Raw genomic sequence first — 23438 nt, 5'->3', positions numbered from 1 at the left:
ATTTTTTACCACTGATCAAGGTTTTTGTTGATCCCATGTAATAAAGTTCAGAATGATTAATTTATTGAAATATTTAATTTAAGGGCAATCCGTAATAATAATCATTAAATTGTATTATTACTAAATTTGTTTCCGTGCCATCCGCAATCTTGTAGTTGGTAACTAATTAAGTTTTAAGTTTGAAATTTTTGCTAAATATATCCAGAGTAACATTAAAAATCATGCAGACTAGAAGTACGTCATTTTATAAGGAATGGATATACCTAATTACGGGTTTATTATTAAATAAAATTGTTATGGTCATATTGTTTTGGTCTATCAAATTGAGCGCAAAAAATGTACAGATTGTGGTAGCAACGTTGATTTTTTTATAATTTTACAAAGTCATTTTTTTCAGTAGTTTATGACAAATCAACATGGACCGCTGCACGTTTCAATAACATTTACAAATGATAAAAATGTATTATCGAAATATGGAATCGGTTACAGCTACGTATCTTGTGCTTTGCAATATTTGTGGTGTGTATTGGTCAAATAAAAACCAAATTCCCTTTAAAAAATTCGAATAAAACTTTTCCTACTTGGTGGTTGTACACCAATTCACAAACGGAATGCAAGTAGTCAAGAGAATATTGCTGCTATAAATGCAAGTGTTCTTGAAAACTGAAATGATCGATTTTTCATTATTCACAAGAATTGAGCCTTTCTTCAAAAGCATGAAGAATTTTGCGTCAAGATTTTTGTCTACATTCATAAAAATTCAATTAACTCAAGAATTAAACCTATTGTACCATTTTTTACGTTAACGTTTTACTGATTGGATTTTAGAGTAGCTCAAAGTGGATCCAAAATTGTCATCAAATAATTACCTTTTCAGATGAGATTAATTTTTGGCTTGATAACTTTGTAAACAAGTAAAATTGCCGTATCTTTGATGATTCCAACCTACAAATGATTCAACTGTGACCATTACATCCGAATAAATCACTGCTTTTTTGTGGTGGATTACAGGTTAGTGGCATCATTTAGCCATTTTTATTCCAAAATGAGAAAGGAGGTGCTGTTACAGTAAATGATGAACGATATTGAGCTTTGACTCGTAATCTTTTGATTTACACAATTTTTATTTCCATTTCGTTTCAACACGGTGGTACCACATATCACACAGTTGCTAAACAACTCAAGTATTGCGTCAAACTTTTGGTGATTCAATAATTTCAGGGGGTGGTAATATAAAGTGGAGACTAAGTTCATGTGATTTGATTTCTTTAGTTTTATCTCTGGAGTTATGTTAAATCACAAGTTTATAGCAACAAACCACAAATGATTTATGACTTGAAAGCAAATATTTGAAACGTTATTAGTGGAATTCAAGCTGATTGTGCGAATGAATCACGCAAAATTTTGTTGTATACTTGGCTATCGCTAGCAAAGCCCTGAAGGCCGAATGAATGATATTGCTTTTCGAACGTAATATAATCTTCAAATAACAAATTTTTTTTTTTTTTATATTACACATACTTTTTGTTTTATTGGAGTTTCACTTTTTTCGCTGAAAATGATAGACAAAAGAAACTTACGATTTATTCTACAACATAATTTACATATACACTACACAAAACAAACATTCTTACACAATTTTACGTAACATATTAAAATAGAATTTAAATTTAAATTCTGCATGTATTTTAGCAGTAATTATTTGTTCAATAAAATACTGTTAGACTTATTTTTAGTAAATATAATCGAAACTCAAAAAAGTTTTCGTTTTCTTTCATTTACGTTTGTTTAGATTATTTATAATATTTTAAGAAATAAAATGAATTTCAGGTGCTAAATCCAAGCGATACGTATGAAGTTTATTCCCATTTTTGTGTGTTTGAATCCCTTCGGAGTTACATAAATAACTGTGGAGGTAGAAAATTGCTCAGTAACACGCGATGACCCCCTTCCAATGTTGTTTTGTTGCTCTGTTCTCTCCGAATACTACTTTTAAGCATAGCAGGCAGTTGCAGTACGATTCTCGATTCTCTCCCCCCCGCCAACTCTTCCTTAAATTATTCGCTCTCACTCCTTTTTTACAGTAAACTAGTACCCAGCAAATGCACTAGTGTTACTAAGATTGTGCATTATATCTCGTTGCATGAACTTGTCTCATTTCTTCTGTTATGTAGTTTACTGTATAACCTGAAATAAATATTTACTCGACCATATTCTTCTACCCATAATATCAATAAAAATAACTTAAGTAGTAATTCAGTTTTACTTCATTTTTATTTACTTGTTCCATAACGTTGTCGTAAATATCGTTCATAATCTACAATTTTTCCTGGTTAATTTATTATAAAATTAAATGTTTGATAGAAATTTATTTCCATTTTTAATTTTATCTATGCGAGTAAAAATTATAAATAAATAATAATTATACAAGAGAACATGTATATAATCTACCTAAATTGCTTTTCATATTTTTATAATAGAATAAGAAGTAAGGGAGTAGAAGGAAAAATTCCATTTTAAAGATATTATAACGTGCTGGTGACACTTATGGTTTAACGGAAACCCCAACAATTTAAAAATATAAATAATTTCCTAACTAAATTATTACTCTATGATTTATATTCATTGCCATAAAAATGCCATCTCGTGTTATTCTTTAGATTAAATATTGAAGACCCAGATGGATAACGCCAGAATTCCCACGCAAGTGATTTATAATTCGAAGTTCGGCCAAATAATTTATATTAATACTATTGCTTCTCTATTTGGTATTGAGTTCTACAATAATATATGTAGATATATTGAAAAGACAACAAAATCCATTTTAGAAAATCACAAGATTGTTTGATAGTCATCTTTCCGTTTACAGTAAAATTTTCATATCAGGCTCGATTTTTTAATAATATCCATCATGGCGAACTGCAGACGAAAAAAGCTGCAGGTATATTAATTCTATGAACAATAAATCCCACAGCTTACCTGGCTTTATAATTTAAAAAAAAGTGCACTGAAAACTTTCAGAAGTTAAATAAATATATGCCGATCTCCGAGGGAGAGAGGTAGCAACTCGGGTTTTCATCCGGAGGTACCGATTTCGAATCCCGGTCATGTATGAAATTTTTATACGCTACAAAATTTCGTCTTCATATCCCACGCATAAGCTTCAAGCTTATACGGTGATGTCATCATTTTGATATGCGTATATAAATATATATATATATAAATACTAGCTCCTACCCGTGCCTTCATACTTGTACTTGTAACAATATTGCCTGTAAACGAAGCTCCCATTGTTCAGGTGTTCCGTCGCACGGATGGCTTTCTTTTTTTAGCTCCAAGAGTTATCTAAGCAATACTCTTTCTTTTCTTCGTTGGCATTTCAATAGGTATGAAGGAAACGAAGTGAAAAGTTCCAATGCAAAAATTTCCGAAATTATTAATTTTCCAACATATTATTCTCCTAGTATTATTATTTTTTCCACTTTTAATTGTCGTACTATTTGAAAATGTTTTTTTTTTTATTAATCATCCGTTTTCATATTAACGACTTTATTTTTTAGCTAAAAGTTTGTACACTTAATGACAAAATTTGAGGTTGGTTGGAGTTACACTGAAAAAGTGAAAATGGAGTGGGGGTAGTTTTTTCAAAATGAAATGTTTTCATGGAACAATTTTTCTCTTGTTCAAATGTTAAATGTGCAAATATCATTAATTTGCAAATTTCATCACGATCGGGATAAAATTATATGTCTGTATAAAAAAGAAAAGGACATAAATATTACTCTCTACGTACATAAACTTTATATAGATAAACCATTTGCTTAAATAGTTTAACAAATAATATAAACTTAAAATAGAATAAAACGTGTAACTAACTCGTTTAAAATATTTAATAAACAATTTTAATTAAGTCTGATATTTTTTAATAATTACTTTTATTAAAAACCATAAAAAATACAGACCAACTCAGTAATAATTTTATCACAGTTGAACACAAAATAAAACAACTGATGTGGATATCACATGACTTCCTTGTACGCCGGTTAAATTACATATACACATTTTTTTTTTTTAATTAGAAGTACATAAAATTTTATTTCATTAATAACTTTATTTGATATTTTTTATATCATTATTTTTATACTTAATATCTGATATTTTTTCATAATTCTCTTTTTATTGTTATTATTGAATTATTATACATCGTATAATTTTTTTTACAATCAGAAGTTAATAATTATTAATAAATCAATATATTTAAAATTTTAAAAAAATAAGGTAAATAAGAAGGAGATGTAGTCTGATTCGAACCGACGTGCCTTCACTTTGCAAGATCCAAATATTACATTAATTACTATTTCATTTGGTTATAAATCTCGAACTAATGAAAAGAAGCCTTACTTATAATACATCGTTGAATAGGTATCAATGAAGTCTTAATACTGCAGTTAAGAAAAAGTCAAAATTCAAATGTTTTTGGAAATTTTGGCTTTTTTGGACAGTTTTGGTTCAGTCGATTTCAATCAACGGGGAAGTGCAAAACTAGATTTTACAACAGTCCTAAAAACAAACAAAATAAGAAAAACGTTTACTGGACTTCATGTGGAGACTTTGAATGATGCACAGTCTCAGAAGATCCTAGGGCTCCAAAATATAGGAGATTTTGCTGTACGCGTCGATCCCCACACTCAAAACTTCAAGGGGTGTTGTGGTCTGTCGGGATCTTCTTAACTGCACGGAGCAGGATATTGTGGAAGAATTAGCACCGCAAGGAGTACTAGAGTGTCGGAGGTTGAACATGGGAAGGGATGGCGAAGTCCTACCTTAAGCCTCTCATGTACTTACTTTTAACCGGCCAAATTTGCCGGAGAAGATAAGAGCGGGCATACATCGATTAGACGTGCGAGCATTTGTCCCGCAACCAATGCGATGTTTTAAGTGTCAACGCTTTGGCCACACCGCTGCTAGGTTGAGAGACCGAAATATGCGTATGCGGTGACGAAATACATGAAGGAGAGCCAAGTAAGGAGCCTCCTACTTGTATCAATTGCAAACGACAGCATTCCTGTAGATCCAGGAATACTGTATACAAAGACGAGGTAGCTGTGCAGGAAGTAAAAACCCTGCAAAAGGTCAGCTACTTCGAAGCAAAGAATATTGTAAATGCCCGCAGACCTAGAGCAACAACAACCTATGCTCAGGCTACGGCTGCTGTTCCTGCTCCTTCTCCAATTGCTGTAGATGAGACACAAATTATAAAAAAACTTGCGCCTACTTTGGCTAACATGATTCAAAGGAACATCGAAAATAAGATGAAGCCTTTCAGCAGCAAAGAATTTGTTAAGCCAAAGATAGTGGTATAGCCTGCTGAAGATAAATCTATAAAAATGAAAGTTGCTCCTGTAGAGAAGAAAACGGACGCCAAACCAGAATGTCAAGTCCGTCTCAGCGAGATCCTTCAGGATAAGAAGAAAGAGTGTGTTAATTTGTTCCGATTCTCTAAGTGCCCTTGTTGCAATTCGGAACAAAAACATTAAGGACATCTTAATTTCAAACATCCTGTCCATTTTATACGTTTTAAATCAACGAGGACAGCGATACATATTTGTTTGGACTCCAGGGCATAGTGGTATTACAGGTAATGAGAGCGCAGACGAAGCTGCCAGAAAGGCAACAGTCTGCGATGATTTAGATGCATTTCCTGTAAGAGTGGCAGATGTTAAAAATTGTCTAACTAACGTAGTAAAAAACAAGTGGAATACTGAATGGAGGAATTTAAATACAAAATTAAACTCAGTAAAAACTTCTCCATATAAATGGAAAAGTGACGTGAAGTTGACTTGCCGAGAACATGTAACTGTGACCAGACTTAGAATCAGTCACATGCGATTAACAAATTCATATTTGTTAACCGGCGATGAGAGACCAATGTGCGGTGTTTGCAATAAAACACTTACAATTAAGCATCTAATAGAAGAGTGTACAATATATGAGGACTTCAGAAAGAGGTTTCGTCTAAGAAATGATATTACTGCTGATTTAACTAATGGAAATGAAAGAAAAGTAGTTGCATATTTACACGCCAGTGGACTTCTTTAAAGTCTATAAAAATGGAAATTTTAAAGATGTGTTAAAGAGCCTGTAAGAGGTAGTTTCATTCATATATGGGAGTCTCGAAGCGTGGCACGTATAGTGACGGAAGGTAGCCCTCTTGCCTAGGCCACCCTGGCTTGTCTGCATTCAAGAGCAGTGAGTCGGGGTGTGTCCAATCATGGCATCGGGACCCTCAAGGGTGGACTGAGGGCGCGAGGCTATGGGTGGACGCAATGCATGCCTGTAGCCTGTTTATATGGAGAGTCAACTGCCACGGCATCCTGGCGCGACTGATATTCTGCTTAACGGCGGTTCTGATCGCCCCGAGGTTGCTAAAATTAACAAATAATCGAGACAGGTAGAAGAAGATAATGGTATTGCTAACTTGTATTTTTAATTTCATGGTTTTTTGAGAACCTTAACTCAAATTTTAATATCGGGGCCCTTTACGCCCCGTAAGTGTTGTGCTTGTCTTTGTTATTTGTGTTTTAATGTTCTGTGTAGTTTGTGCTTTTAAATAAAATGTAAGGGCCCTTTACACCCTTACATATGACGATCCTGATGGTGATCCGAATTTCTTTAAAAAAATGTGACGAGGGGTAATGACCCTAGCAGTCGATGCCCATAAAAATTCAAGAAAAAAACAAACTTTCAACATCCTACAGCTAATCGTTTTTGATTTTTGCGAGATACATACGTCAAGTCGAAACTAGTCAAAATAGATTCAGGGATGGTCAAAACGTTTATTTAAATTATTATATTTAATACGATTATACAAAAAAAGCAAAGGTAACTTTATTAGAAGTACAGTAATAAACTTGTTATAAAATTAGTATCATTCTCCAGTAGATAATTAATTATACATTAAAAACTGAAAAAGAGATTTATTTACACCAATGTATGTTTTTATTATTATAATTTAATTTCAATTCATAATATTTTAAATTAATTACTTAATTGTAGTTGTTTAAAATTTAAGAATACTAAAAATGTATTCTTAAATTTAAATTTATTTATAGTTAAATATCATTTAATTTAAGTACGTAACTAAACACCTTAAAATTTAATGTAAAGGTTAATTTTTACATCATATTAAAGTCATGTATTTATTCAATTACATAGTAATTATTTTAGATGATTACTTATGTAAAAAATATTATTTAAATTAATTTTATTAATCATGGCCAGTTGGTATTGATATAAATCTATTTATATAATAGTTTCAACTTACCTACAATCTTTAAAAATATGTTAGAATGTTTTCGGATTATATCAATCTATCCCCAGGAACAGTGATATGTTATAATTATATTATTTATCTCACATATCATTAATTAAACTAAATTGAATTTTTAAAACAAAATTATGAACATAACAACTTCCGTTCAAATTGACCGCCGATACCTTTTCACAATCAATTTTTATATTTACAATTTTTGTTTTTAAAATTCAAGTTAGTATAATTAATGATATGTCAGGTAAATAATTATAATTATAACACATGAATATTTCTGTGGATGGATTACTAATCCGAATGCGCTCGAACATACTATTAAAGATTGTAGGTAAGGTGAAACTATTATATAAATAAAAAACTACTATTCATAAATAAAAGGTTATTATAATTAGTGTTTAATTTTTTAGCTAATTTATTTACTAATGAAGAATATAATTATTATATATCTGTTTAATCGAATATTATGAAAAATATTTTTACTAAATTTACCGTGTCTATTAAAGAAAAATTGAATTCCCTAAGGCAAAATCGGTGAACTACATTAAAATAAATTTAAAAGAAAAAAACATTTTTTTATATGTTATTAAATAGCGTATATTTTTGTATTAAAAATGTATGTTAAATATATCTTGTGTATTCAACATACATGTTAAGTTTCATTTTGAAACTCTTAAAACGCAAATATCTAATTATTTGCCTATAAATGATCTGGAACTAAGATATTTTAGTCTTAAAATACAGTTGTACGTTTAGTCTTGAATACATATATTTTCTTGGCTTTTATTCTCTTCAAACAGGATTGTTCTGGTTTCCCATAAATAAAGTGAATTAACCACAAGAACGGCCTGAATTTCCAGAGCAAAAAATAAAAAATTGTGTTTAAATATGAATTTAAAATGTAATCTAGAGAAAGTTTACGAACCTTCAAAACCGTTATTATTTCTTATACTAGGTGAAACAATTATATGTAAATTTCTAAATATTAAATACATGTCGAGACTAAGATTAATTCTGTTATAATATGGAATATAATGATACTAAATCCAACATCAAAGCAACATTCAATTCTTATTTATTAACTTGGTGTTCCCTATTCTAAAAATTTTATGAGCTACCTGCAGAGAAGAAATATATGGTCTGATTTTCTCAATTAATTAAATAATTTAAAATATAAAACTAAAGTTCAAGCATTCAAATGGTATTAAAAACAATTTAATTTCATATTAAATTGTTTTTGATCGGCAAGGTGGTTACTAAATTGTGCCTTATGATTGAGACAAAATGGAGTTTTTGTTTTTTAAAAATATTCTTAAAATGATCAATAACAGCTAACTTTGGCACCGTTCATTATTATGCAATACACAAATAATATTTTTGTAATCTTTTGCGAAAAAATTATAGGTTGTTTCATATTGGATAGGTTGGTTTTGTCATCAAAATCTGTTCTCAAACATTTGCTTTTACATTTCTAATTTTTATCTAGAAGTTAAGTTACTTTTTGTAAATGAAAACATTAAATATGCTTGCACGAGTAATTTTACAGATATTGGTTATCGTGTAATAAGTTTAAAATATTAAGCTCTACAACGAAATTTTTTTCATAATGTCAACATTAAAAGTAAAACCAGAAAAGTTATCGATTTTAAACTTTGTTTTAATTTAGCCAGAAAAACAACCTTACCGTATTAGAATTACCATAAACACTACTTTCAGGGACACTAAGCATCGTAGACTGATGACTGCTTAGAAGATGCCTTCAATGTACTTGAATGTACTATATAAAAAATATAATATTTACAAAGGAAGTTTAAAAAAAGCACTGATCCGAGGCTGGTTCAATAATAAATGAGGGTTAAAGTAAGCGTTTTTCCCAATAGCTTTAGCGGGAACCAGTTCAAAATGAAAAACTTTATGAAATAACGTTCCACATATGTCCTTCTTTCTAATTACAAGAAAAGCTAAAATTTCATAAAAATAAAACATGTATCAGACTATAACTACGTATAAATAGTAAACAGATGGAATGTTAAAAGATTGAATTAAGACATAACCTAAAGTTATTGGATCAGTTTTGTTTAGCGTATTTTTTTTACAAATTTTTACGTTATTTAAACTGTAGTAAAAATCATATGACTGACCACTGAATATAAAAAAAGAAAGGAAGAGAAAATGTTATGGAGATAGAAGAATTTTGTTATTTGGGAAGTAGAATTACTAAAGATGGACGAAGCAGGAGCGATATAAAATGCCGAATAGCACAGGCGAAACTAGCTTTCAGTCATAAATATAATTTGTTTACATCAAAAATTTATTTAAATATCAGGAAAACATTTTTGAAAATATATGTTTGAAGCGTAGCTTTATATGGAAGTGAAACTTGGGCGATCGGAGTACCTGAGAAAAAAGGAGTAGAAGCTTTTGAAATGCGGTGCTATTGGAGAATGTTAAAAATCTGATGGGTGGATAAAGTGACAAATGAAGAGATGCTGCGGCAAATTGATGAAGAAAGAAGCATTCGGAAAAATATAGTTAAATGAAGAGACAAATTATAGGGAAAATACATAATAAGGCATCCTGGAATAGTCGCTTTAATATTGGAGAAACAGGTAGAAGGAAAAAATTGTGCAGGCAGGCAACGTTTGGAATATGTAAAACAAATTATTAGGGATGTATGATGTAGGGGGTATACCGAAATGAAACGACCGGCAGTGTGTAGAAAATCTTGGGAGAGCTGCATCAAACCAATCAAATGTCTGAAGACAAAAAGAAAACATTATTTCAAAAGTTATTTTAAATTATTTCTTGCTAAATGGAAGCCGTGGATAAGGAGTTCCTTCTTAAAAAAGCGGCAAAAATTTTTTTTTCTTTTTACTGTATACTATTTGTGCAGACAAATTATTTTAATAGGACATTAAAAATATTTACAGGAAAATGGTACTAATGTTTGGTACATTCAAAGGAAACAATGATGTTTAAAACACACGCAATGTAAGGGAATAGAATGGAGGTAAACAGGAAATGACTAGAATTTTGATGGAATTATTTATTATTATTTATATTTATTCGTCGACTCATTGAAAGATTTAGGGAAGAATCTACGCATGTTTTGTTTATTTTTGCATTTAATTTATTTTATGATTTTTGATTTTTTTGAATCATCATAAAACCTAATTGACTTGCAAATTCAGGGTTAATCAAATTCTGAATAAATATTGGCCTGTGATATCTGAAATGCTTATCCATATAGGTATTAAATAAAGCCAATGACGGACAGAAGCTCTAAATAATTATCAAAAGAAAAAAGAAAAAATTCTGTATGTATATATTTTAAATGTTTTTATATTCAGCTTTTTTAATTTTCCGTTATTTTTACTTTTATTGAAATGAATAAGTTTTACTTTTATTTAGAGATTGATAAAAAAAATTATTTTATTTGTATTACTTTGTTTTAATTAAATATTAATTTTCGTAAAAAACATTAAATACTTAAAGTTAATTATATTACTCTCAGTTAATTATATTATAACTCTAACGGCTAGACGAAACTAAATATGTATAAAATATTAAAACTTCAGATTCAAACTAAAAGAGCCTCATAAAAAAAAGAAAAAAAAAAAAAAATATATATATATATATATATAAAATAAAATTAAAAAACACTAGTTTAATAAAAAAAATATAAAAAATATAGAAAAAATAACTTACCTCTGGAAAAAATATCAGTTTACATGTGCAAAAAAAAAATAGTCAGCAATTATCATAGCAATAAATAAAACTGTTAAAGGTTTTCATTTCGTAAATGATGTTTTTTTATACAGAAGTCTGTATTTAAATAATATTTACTCAACTACTTTTTTTATTTTCTAACTAACAGAGTAATAAATTTTCAAAATAATTATTTCAATATATTCCTTTATTTGCTCTCTCTCTATATATATATATATATATACAGAATGATTCAGAAGGAAAGGAAAATAATTTGTGAACTCATTCTACAGCTTGAAATACGAGAAAAAGTTCATACAAACAAATGACCGAAAACGCTTTGCTATCGAGTTACGGTTAGCGAAAAATTTCTCCCGGATTATAATTCCTCTGGTGAGATGAGGTCATACTGAAATTTTTTATGGAGTTACATAATGGATAAACTTGTTGATTTCTTATGTTTTTGAAAATTGGAATAAAGTAGGTACCACAACCTAACTCCCGTAACTTTCATGATATCTAACGTAAAACAGAATACTTCGGGAACATAAAGCCCGTCTTTTATGTATGAAGTACAATAACTTTCTTAAATAACTAATAAATTCATAAATTTAATTATAAAAATTTGACAATTTAATTCTGGAAAGTATGATTTAAGAATGTCTATAAAAACCCCAAAAAATTTTTTTATTATTAAAAACGGCATACAGAAAAACTTAAGAGAACAAAAAAAAACTAAACAAACGGGAAACCTAAAACTTAAAGTGACGGATAGACGACACTAAGTATGTGTAATATGAAAACTTTAGATCCAAACTAGAAGAGCCTCACAAAAATAAATATATATATAAAAAATAAACTAAAAAAAAGCGCAAGCTTGATTTCCTACCGTAAAACGTTGCATTCATTTCCTTTTTAGCTTCAGTTTTTTGGGGGGTTTTAAAGTTATGAATTTAAAGAGATTAAATACAGCTGTTTTTCGTACAATAAATTTAGACATTTGGAAGATTAGGTGGTAATTCTAAATTTGTACTTTGAAATTAATTTGAATACTATTTGCTGTTTTCATAAAATTGTGTTTACATGATGATAATAATAAATGTTAGACTTTACTTGTTTACTTCTTTCTGACATAATATTGGTTGTGTTTAATAATTTTTGAGAATCAGGTTATGTAGTGTTTTTGTGTTTGTTGTACCCTAAATTTTTATAATATAATTATTGTGTATAATCCTACGGTTTGGCCGTAGAAGGCCGGTAAATTGGCTACCCTGATCACCGGACCTTATCCCCTTAAGTTATTGTTTATGGGGTGACAAATAAAGTGCGAGATGTACAAGCAAACCGTAGACACACGTAGTGAATTGATCGCTTGCCAGTGCTGCTGCCCTCATCAAGGAACGCGAAGATATTATTAGGCTGACTACAGAAAATGTAAGGAAACCCAGTTGAAAAGTCCATCGATATCAATGGTGGAATTGTCGAACGTTTACTGTAAGTTAATACCGAATAAACTAGTGACTATTTTTTTTAAATAAAATTAAAATTATCGTAATTTTTCAAAGGTTTGAATTTATTGTACTAAAAGTAGTTGTTTTAAATTTTAACAAATTCAAAACATTTCTTTTTAAGGTTAGTTCTGTTTTGATTTTAATAATAAACTTTGATCTGTTTTTTTTTGTTTTTTGTTTTTTGTTTTTTGTTTTTCATAGAATTTATTACATAAGTTTTCACAGAATTAAGTTCTAAGAAAGTTATAAGATTTACACATTTATTAATCATTTAACTCTGTTATTGAACTTTATCCATTAAAAAAACGTGTTTTTGCACCGAATTATCCTGTTTTATTTTTCATTAAATCTACGGGAGATACAGTCTGGCACCTACTCTATTTAATTTTTCAAATCACAAAAAATACGAATTAAAAATATTTACACGTTAAATAACTCCGTAAAGATTTCAATATGACCTGATTTCACCGGGAGAACTGAAATCCAGCCGAAACTTTTCGCTACCCACAACTTGATAACAAAGCGTTTTCGGACGTAAGTCTTTTCCTTATTTAAAGGTATAGAATAAGTTCCCAAATTATTTTCTTTCCTCCGGAATCACTGTATTATATATTTACAATATTTATCACATTTTTTAATCACAATTCAAAACTAGCGTAAACCTTATTTGAAGGTATCCTTTTGTTTTAGTAGTTGAGAGAAATGTTTTCAAACATTTTGTAAGAATGCCGTAGAATTTTTTTTTAGTAATAACATTTTGTAATACATTACTGACATCAGTATCAAATTAATTTATTAAAGGTAAATTTTTAGACAGTTTGTTTTCCCGTCTTTTAAAATTAAAATTTGAAGAATATTTTTTCCAATTTTTTTTTTTAACTTTTTAATCGAGGATTATTTTTTGTGTTATATTTTTAAAAAAAAAAATATTATTTGTATTGCTTTATTATGTTATACATTCAATTTTACAATTAAAATTGATTTTCGTTTAATCGCCAACAAAATTAAAATTTATCCCCAAAAAAATTATAAATAATTAAAATAAAATCAGTTTTACAATATTGTTTTTTGTTGAAATTCTTTGCTATAATATATGCTTAGATTTACGTAATAGTAATTTTTAAGTAATGTGTAATTTTGTGGCGGAAGCTAATTCCACGCGTTGGAGTCGTATTCTTTTAAGTGTAACATATTCTTTTTACTAAAAATGTTCCAAATAAGAATAATAGAAATATTTTTTTTCCACACTTAAAATAGTTTGTTATTTCCCCTTATGAAAATCGGAAGATAATCTAGCGCGTTGATTCAAGAATAATTAAATTTATGGATGAAATAGTAGCACTTCTGGCCTTCATCCGGAAGTTCACTGATTTGAATACAAATCAAACTTGATAATTTTCAGTCATGTACGTTCCTTACGCAACGTATATATACAAACATAATGTTATGATATAACGAAATTTTTTAGTTATATTTTCATTGTAGGTAACTAGTGTAATTCACCTGCCTACAATGTTACTTTATGGAACTTAATGAAGAAAGAAAGAAAGAGAAGTTTTTTTTAAGAAAGAGAGAAAAAAATGAATGAAACTTTTAACTCGTGTTTTATAATTCATCAAATATTTTACTATTTTAACCATTAATTAAAAAACAGGTTACCTAGGCCAAGTTGAAAGAATTTTTTAGAAGATTTTTCATAAAGAATTATTTTTATAAAAATATTAAATTTTAAATTATAATGCAAAGAAATTTTCAAATTTCATCAGTTCTGAAGAAATTAAAATCAAAACTTTTATTATAATTTTAGAAATAATAAATAAAGTTAAACTGTCAACATAATTATATATAGAGATTATACTGCGTGAATATAGACTATTAATTCCAACTGCAGGAGTTAGTTTTGTCTTGTCATAGGTCAACTAAAATCTAAATTAGCTCATCAGTGTCGTAAGTTAAGCCAAACGATCAGTGTAAACCAGACACGAAGATAATAAAATGCATCATTAACATCTCTATCTTTATCTTGATGTGCATTAGCAGTCTACAATTAATTAAATTTATTTATCGGCCATAAAAAACGATTTTATACAAAAATTATCGCACCTTAATATTAAATTATAAATAAAAACTAAATAACTACTTTTTCTAATATTTAATATTTTGTTACAGGTAGCATGGTTAAGAGTGGATACCCAAACCATATTAACAATACACGGTCATGTGATTACAAAAAATCATCGTATTGGAGTAACTCACAGTGACCATCGCACATGGTATTTACATATTAGGGATGTCAGAGAATCAGATCGAGGTTGGTACATGTGCCAGATTAACACAGATCCTATGAAGAGCCAGTTAGGTTTCTTAGAAGTTGTCGGTATGTATATTCGTTTAATCTTTTCAATTATTACTCTAAGGTATATAAGATTATATAATAAGTTATATAAGGTGTTGTATAAGTTATATACAAGATTATCATTCTATAGGTAATCATGCTGCAGGTTATACCTTACGACATAGTGATGACTTCTTCACCTATCACTTACAAGGTTTTTCAGATTCTAATCACGTTCAAGCTGAAACTTTCTAACGGCTCAAATTTCATGTATCATATTTCTACGCACAATCTTGATAATATAATTTTTTTTTTATCTTATATTATATTTACAGTCGGTTTCGTAGGTAGAAATTGTAAGTAAATATCATCACAATAAGCAAGTGGAAAGGAATTTCCTTGATACAGCTTAATTAAATACATTCTAAAAAAACGTCATTACTAAATCAAAGATAGCATATGCAGTGACAAAGTCTAGACAACTGCTTAGATGTCTAGACATTAATTCTAGTGCTTACTAGAATTCATAAAAATTCAACAAATATGAATAAAATCACAAGGTAAAAAAACAAATGTCACCGGAAACATAAACACCCAAAATCATAGAAATAAGTACTTAGATGATGCGTAACTCAAGAATAGAAACCTAATTCTAATTAAATTTTTCCTAGGTCTAATACATGTAGCCGCTTTAACCGCCTAACTTCTCCGATACAGTCCAAGAGGTTTACTGGTTGATGGTTCATGTGGTCATTAAGTTTTATTTTGTACTTTGTTACCTAATTGTCTTCTTTCCGAACTTACCGTAACCGTAAGTACTCATGCATTTTGATATTCCGGACCATCCATGGCGCATGCATTATGCATCTGGCAAATTTATTCTGGAAGCTCTGAATATATTGCTGGTACTTGCCGTACCCCAAAGTTATATTATCGTAAAGTTATGTCTAAATCGGTTTTAGGATCACTTTCTACAATAGTAACTTGTCAGATCCAGCCAATTCTGAACTTCTAGCTTTAAACCAGTGCAGCTTCTTAAATTTTATATTTTAGCTGCTTCCTCTTTTCTTTAATATAAACCTTCTATGTTAAATGACATTCTATGTCAATACCTAAACACCGAATATTCTCAGCTCGTAGGATGAAACCCCTATCTAAAAGATTCCTGGGCAATCACCCCTTCTCATCGCGAGTGTCAAATGAGTCTACTTGATTTGATTCTCCTGTATTTTCCATTTCGTTAACCATCCGGGTAGAAGATCTGATCTCGATTGCAATCAAGCTGAGGCTTGAGTTGGATCATCATCGATAGCCATGATTGCCGTCTCATAGGCAAACTATGCAGTAATGGTCTCGTCCGTACCTAATGACGCAGTGAAGACGGAGTAGAATATACGACCCAATACTGACCTGCGAAACATCCGAGAAAGTGGTAAATAAATCATCTAGTGATAAAAATAAAATAAAATATGTAAAGTTGTTTTTTTAAATATTTTTTATAAATTAACAAAAGATATACACAATCTTAGATTTTTATTCAACCAATTAGGAGGCCAGAGAATTTTTTTTGTACGACCAATTTTGTTAAAAATTCAACCGTAGAAAAGGTATTTTTTTCTTTATTATTGTTAAAAAGGACAATTACATTATCTATCACCGTCTATGAATTAAAATAATTCCGCAGGACTAGAAAAATCAATCAAGATTTTATCTTTTATCTCATAGTTTACAAATACATAAATCAGTATATATAAATAATTAAAAATCTAGAGAAACTGTTAAAATATATAAATTTTTCACAATTTTTTCACTGTGAGTAGTTAATTTTTTATATTATTTAAATTCTTAAATTTTAAATAAACGCCTGGAAACAAACAATTAATTTTCCGAAAAATGCTAGAAGTAAAGAATTTTCAAGTTTACATCTAATGAGAAAATATTTTTATATTTAATAAATTATAATGTTTATACTTCTTACGGAGAAATGAATACATTATAAAATCTTTAATAATTTAATAAGGTAAATTATACAGAAGTTTTTAATATTTTTTTTTAATCGAGAAAAATAGGATGAATGTAATAATTATTGATTCTTTCGTACGTTAAGTAGATTTATTACGTATATAATAAATCTACATAATCTATATAATAATCTAATGTAATATATATATATATATATATATATATATATATATATATATATATATATATATATATAATTATCCATGGGAAGGAAGTAATAGCTCTACCATAAAATTCAACTTTTTATTACTTACTTCTATCATAAATTATTTTTATATTGCTAAACTACTTTAGTATTGGTAATTAAATTGCGATAAAATGAAAATGTTTTACGTTTTATTTATTTAATAGATTTAATTTTTTTATTTCTTGTAATAAGAAACAGTAAATTGCTATATCATTTAGTTACTGCAATCATACCAGGACTTAGTATGAAAATGACTTGAGTTTTCATTAGTAATTAACCAGTAATTAGTAATCCAAACTAATACGCATGAATTGAATGTCTCCTACCTCCTAATAGCCATTTAAAAAATTTGAACAAGAGCTTTATCGGTGCGTGTACGTTACGCCAAAAGTCAACGTGGTTTAATTGATATAGCTATTTAACGAAGGACCACCTGCAGGTATTTTCTTAGCAAATGCGTTTCAAAAGAACAGGGTAGAGTTTATTTGTATCATGATTAATGATTATTTGGAAACCTGATCAATTGCCGTATATATTTCAAAAACTTCGGATCACTTACAAAAATAATGTAAGAGATCTGTAACTTTTTTAACAAATAGATAAAAACCAACAGATATTTCACTTTTAATAACAGAATATGCCTTATAAAAAACACTATTTGATGTATGCAATTGTTTTTTCATTTACCTTCAACACTATTTTAATTGATTTCTTTAAATATTACTCTGGTTATTTCGCTATTCAGTGAAATAATTTAAATTAAATAATTTTATAAACCGTATTACATCTACATGATATTTGCTTCGTGATGCGAAAAAAAAATTATGAATTAAACAGTCAACATTTACTTATTAGTGCAGGAGGTAATTAGTGACAAAAGTAAGGATTTTTAATTATTACAATTGATTATACTAATTAAAATATTGTTAACCATGTTATAAAAAATATTCTGGCTAAATCTAGAACGGCTAGTCCAACGATCAAATTACTATATTATTCTAATAAGACTTAATTTTAAAAACCGACAATTTTAAAAGACATCGCTTACGCATTTGAAATTGTATTTTAATGCGATCCATTTGTACGTGTTGTGAGGATCTGATAAAATTATTTTTTTTAAAAACACTAATCTAATAATCTTTGGATCGTCTTCAGAAATACAACCATGAGAGTTTGATGTAAATACGCCTATTAATACTGTTCTTAAAATGATGTTCTCACACTGGATATTTGAAAAAAATTACAATTTCATATTAAAGTACAGGCTATATGAAAAAAAATGTAATTTATTAAAACGCCTCAGAAAATATTTTTCTAGTTGTAATGTAAATATTTTTATAAATTGTTGTTTAACACGAGAGTGAAATACAATATTGAATATCACCTAATATAATTAGAATTCGACACTTCTCTACGGACCAAACCTTTTCAAGGATAACTTCAAGATCGATATTTGTTTCAAACTTATTTTATATCATTTACTATCTTCAATTTTGGAAAATTATACAAGCAAAGTTTATCAAATATCTTCAGAATCCCTACATACTAGATCTCATACGGCGTTTCATCGTCACTAGTCAATAAATTTAGCATTAAAACGATTCAAAACATTTAATTTTATATTACTTAACAACAGTGTTGTATATAGATTAACACTCCATAAAATTGTAGATTTATGTGTTTGCTGTAATAAAACGTGCATAGCATTTTATTGTAGAAATATGTAGATAAAAGCCAATAAAAATATAATTTATAGTAGAATACTATAAACTTTGTAACTGTAAAATGTCAGGGGGAAATATTTTTAGTATTACAAATATTTTGGAAATGATGAGCTAATTCTTGGAGCAACTAACCAAAATATTTTCAATTATGTTTTTTGTGATAGTTCTCTAATAATTAATAACTCGATATTTATCGGTTGTTCTGTAAATTATGTTAAGAAGAGATAATTAAAAATTAAAAAACAAGACTGTAAAAAAAAAAAACATTGCTGACCAATATTTCTCTTTAATATAGGATAATTAAAGAACGTGCTGGTGGAAATTTTGTATATAGTAATTTATAATTATTAATAATATAATTATATATTGTTTTAACAATTTTTTAAATTTATTTGAACATGTATATATTTATATAATCGATGAAACTTCCGGTAACTTAAGAATCCCAACGCGCGTCATACATGTAAATATGTTCAGCCGTTGAGCTTATAGGGTAGAACAAACTTACAAACATACACCCTAAATGCACCCCTTTATTGGACAGTCATGGAGTAAATAGCCACTTATTTTAATACAAATGATTGTTGCCTTAAATAATTATTTTGTTTTTAGAATTTACATGCGGACTTCTCCATCGGTAACCTATCAAGGAGAATTTTGGTTGAGATTACCTTGCCACCTTAACATCAGTCCCTTATTTAAAATTATGAATTTTTATAATTTTTATGTTTATATATTCTTTCTCCCGTTTATTTATCGTATGTAGATTTGATAATAAAACATAATTAGTTTTTGTCGACTTCAAGACGAAGTCTGAGCTTTTTTGGGATTCGATTACTGGATAATGTTAGGTAGATGGTAACAAATTATTAGTTGCGTAACTCTAAATTTCATGAATATATTTTGGTGTCACCACGGTAGTTTGTTTCAATCTTCTGTCAATTTACGTCAAACTTCAGTGCATAAATTAAGAACGTGAATGTCTGTGTATGTGTAAGTTGCTTTTGTTTTGCTTAAATTAAAAAAAATATATAATTTTAAACATTAAGTTATTACATATACGGTAGTTTAATATTTAAAAAAAAACATTTTACACAATAGTTTTTAAAATACTAGAAATAAAGTTCCAAGTCGTAATAACCCAATTAAAATGGTACTACAGGGTATTTAAATAAATAAATTAAATCTATTTTAAATTTTGTTACATTTTATAGATTTAATTTGCTGTTACATTTATAAAAGTTCATTATATCTAATGATATAATTTTTTAACTGAACGTAATTAAAAAAGTGTACTAAAAGGACAACAACTTAAATACTATTCTGGGATCCAAAGGGTTTTTTTAACTAGTTCTGTACTTTTTCCTACAGAATTAATCTTACTTTGAACCAGGATGTTAGGGATTATGAGAGGGGAAAATACTATATTTGGTCATTAAAACTATACCTCCACATTTTTTACTTATCTTCATATTTTAAAGTCGCTAGAATCCAAATTATTAAAATTTTGGCTTGTAAAAGTTTTATATGTTTGGATTAAAAATTTCTCATGCATGTATATTTCACTTGCATCCATATGTAAGGGCGCGCTTCTTGTTTTATTTGTGAACGATTCAACATAGGACTACAGAATTTGGAATGATCTTTTTTCAGTCATTCACCATTTGACTACCTAATCTCTATTCATTTCTTTTTGTGTTTCTAAAAATTTGTTTGAACTTTATAACCTCAATGTAATTACTCCATCGACATCTTTATTTATTTCTTTTTTATTAATTTTAATCTTTGTCCTTTTCTAGCGTTTTTACGCTCTGCACAACCATCTATTATCAAATAAACTAAACTTCGATCTCTTAGTACATGATTTACTAATTTACTTTGTAGATTTGCTTTTAACAAATTCTTATAAAAACTTCTTCCCTCTTCTACTCTTAAGAACACTTCATGTTATATTTCATCAATCTGTCTAATTTTTCCCATTATATTTCCAATATAAATATATATAATTTTCCTTTTTTCTTTTCCTATTGGTCATTTTTGTTACCATAAACAAACATTACGCTCCACACTAATACGTTTAGAAAAACTTTCAAAGACCTTATTTTTCAATTCAAGCGGTCATTGTTTAAGCCAACCTGCAGCTTTTGGTCTCTATATTTTTATATTTCTGTATTCTTACTATTCTATAAACAATTTTTTTTTAATTTCTATTTCCATTTCTATTTCTATTTCCTATTTCCTATTTCCTATTTCCTATTTCCTATTTCCTATTTCCTATTTCTATTTTTATTTTATTTTTTTTTTATTTCTATTTCACCTATGTATACTTCACCTATGTAAATTGTATTTATTTTCTCATTACCCTCCTTTTTTCACGTTTCTCGGCAATTAATTGTTTTATTACAATTTATTTTTAAACTGTATTTTCCTCTTAGAAAAGAGGAAAATTCAGAAATTTTTGTAGTAATTTTTGGTTTTATCAGAAAGAAAAATGTTATTGGCTGATAAAACATGCAGTTACGTTTTTCTTCTTGGTTAATTACGCCCCTCCCAAATTTTTTATCAACCCTTGTTTTGCTTTTCGTATATACAAGTTGAAAATAAATGGGAATAGAAAATGTACTCGTCTTACTCCTTTTTGAATCAGATCTTAATTTTTTCATTTTCTAGTCTTACCACGTGATTCTTCTACCTTTACATACCTGACTCTTGTATTCATCTACATATACATCTACTTTTCCTACATTTTAGTAAAACGTTTAACATTTATTCCACATTTTACATTGAATCAACTTTATATATATATATATATATATATATATATATATATATATATAAGGCATATAACTGGTTTTTCTTTCTGCTTCTTAAATTACGGTTGAGAGCTGGACTGTTTGTCCTTTCACAAACTGTCTACTTGAGCCAAAACGTGTTGTTTTTTCTCGTACATCTTCCACCACACATTATATTCTCCTGTATCAGCTGATTTGGAAGTCGAGATTTCTAGCGTTCAAGTCTTTACTTTTATACGAATTTGAATATAGATCGTGGAAACCGGTGTTCATTGGTGGTTGGGTTTCAATTAATCACACATTTCAGGAATGGTCGAACTGAGACTGTACAAGACTACACTTCATTCTCACTCATACATATCATCCTTATTCATCCTCTGAAGTAATACCTGAACGGTAGTTCCCGGAGGCTAAACAGGAAAAAGAAAGAAAAGTATATTCTTCTGTAAATTATGCTAGGGATTACTTTCGATATACTATTTATTATAGCTCTTACACCTACAGACTTCTGCTACCTTTGATATGATAATTATTTTTTTATAATTTTATTTTTTTTTAAATTTATTTAGTTGCATAAGATTTATAAATTAATTTATGTATTTTATTCAGTTCTGCTTCTCTTAATCAAGCTAATAAACTTAATATAATGTGTGTGATTTCTTTCACCTATTGGAATATAATAACTTATCTATTAATTGAAATGATACAATTAAATTAAAAAAAAAGAAGAAAACACCCATATAATAAAAATAATATTTCAGAGAATCTTTTTGGAAAAACAAATTATTTATTCTCGCACAATAAAATTTTGATTCTGTTTAATTTTAAATTCTTAATATACATTTTAACAAATAATAGTGAATTTTTATTATTATTTTTAAATAAATTAGGCTTTATCGTGTAGGGGTAATCTTTTACTCTTACTCTCATTGGAAATAAATACTACTGACATCTTTATTATTCCAAACATTCTAGTCGAGTTTTTTAAAAATCTATTTTCTTCAAAGTAATACACTCTTTCAGAGTTATAACAATTTTCGAACCTTATCTATAAATGTCCTTTATGGATAGACGTCATATATTCCCATGATAAATTATTTTTCTTAATGTTGTAAACATGTCTGTTTGCAATAAAAAATATTCAACAAGTTATTTTTCACTATTTAACTACGGATATACAACAGGATGTAATTTTATTGTCCATTTGTTTTAAATTTATCAACTTTTTACGATATCTGATGATTCCGGGTACAGTTATAAAAAAATAAAAAATTATATTAGATAGCATGATGTACGACACAGTTCATTGATGTTCATTCTTGTAAATTATACATACTCTTTATATGTTATTTCAAAGTAGTTATTTTTTCAGGCAAAATAAAATCTTCTTTGACAATACAAATTTATCCATCTCAAAATCCAGTATCTGTATGAACAATATTTGGTACTTTCTACCGATAACTGAGGCTTAAATGTAGTGACGGTCTCGCATATCCCGTCGTACATGACCTTTAGTATTTTATATCTATTCAACACTGATCACTGGCTTCTTGCTTCCTAGAGATGGAGTCGTGGTTTTTTTCAAATTGTTTTTATATATATTTTGTTATATCTATGACTTCGTTAATTTTAAGCATAACGAACAACATATTTTTTCATAATGAAATTTATCAGTGCTTTTATTAAAATAATACTTTTGGTAATTATAGATTCAAATAAACATTTTCATCAAGTCCATTATTTAAAGCTATGACCTGCAGAAAGAAATATATTTGTGTGAATATATACTAAATGTTTTTTTTGCAAATTGACATCATTGTTGCTTGTACCGC

At 28.3% G+C, this 23438-nt stretch overlaps 1 protein-coding gene across 1 annotated transcript in view; it reads left to right on the top strand.

The window, feature by feature from the left end:
- The window catches only part of LOC142317728 (lachesin-like), a 350935-nt gene that overhangs the window by 78165 nt on the left and 249332 nt on the right, over positions 1-23438 (top strand). The window contains exon 2 of the mRNA XM_075354276.1: positions 14716-14923. Coding sequence (XP_075210391.1) covers positions 14716-14923 — 208 coding nt within the window. The remainder of the gene's footprint in view (positions 1-14715; positions 14924-23438) is intronic.

The sequence above is a fragment of the Lycorma delicatula genome, chromosome 1 (genome assembly GCF_047948215.1).
Source record: "Lycorma delicatula isolate Av1 chromosome 1, ASM4794821v1, whole genome shotgun sequence".
NCBI classification, from domain to species: Eukaryota; Metazoa; Arthropoda; class Insecta; order Hemiptera; family Fulgoridae; genus Lycorma; species Lycorma delicatula.
This window is presented reverse-complemented; position numbering and strand designations above follow the sequence as displayed.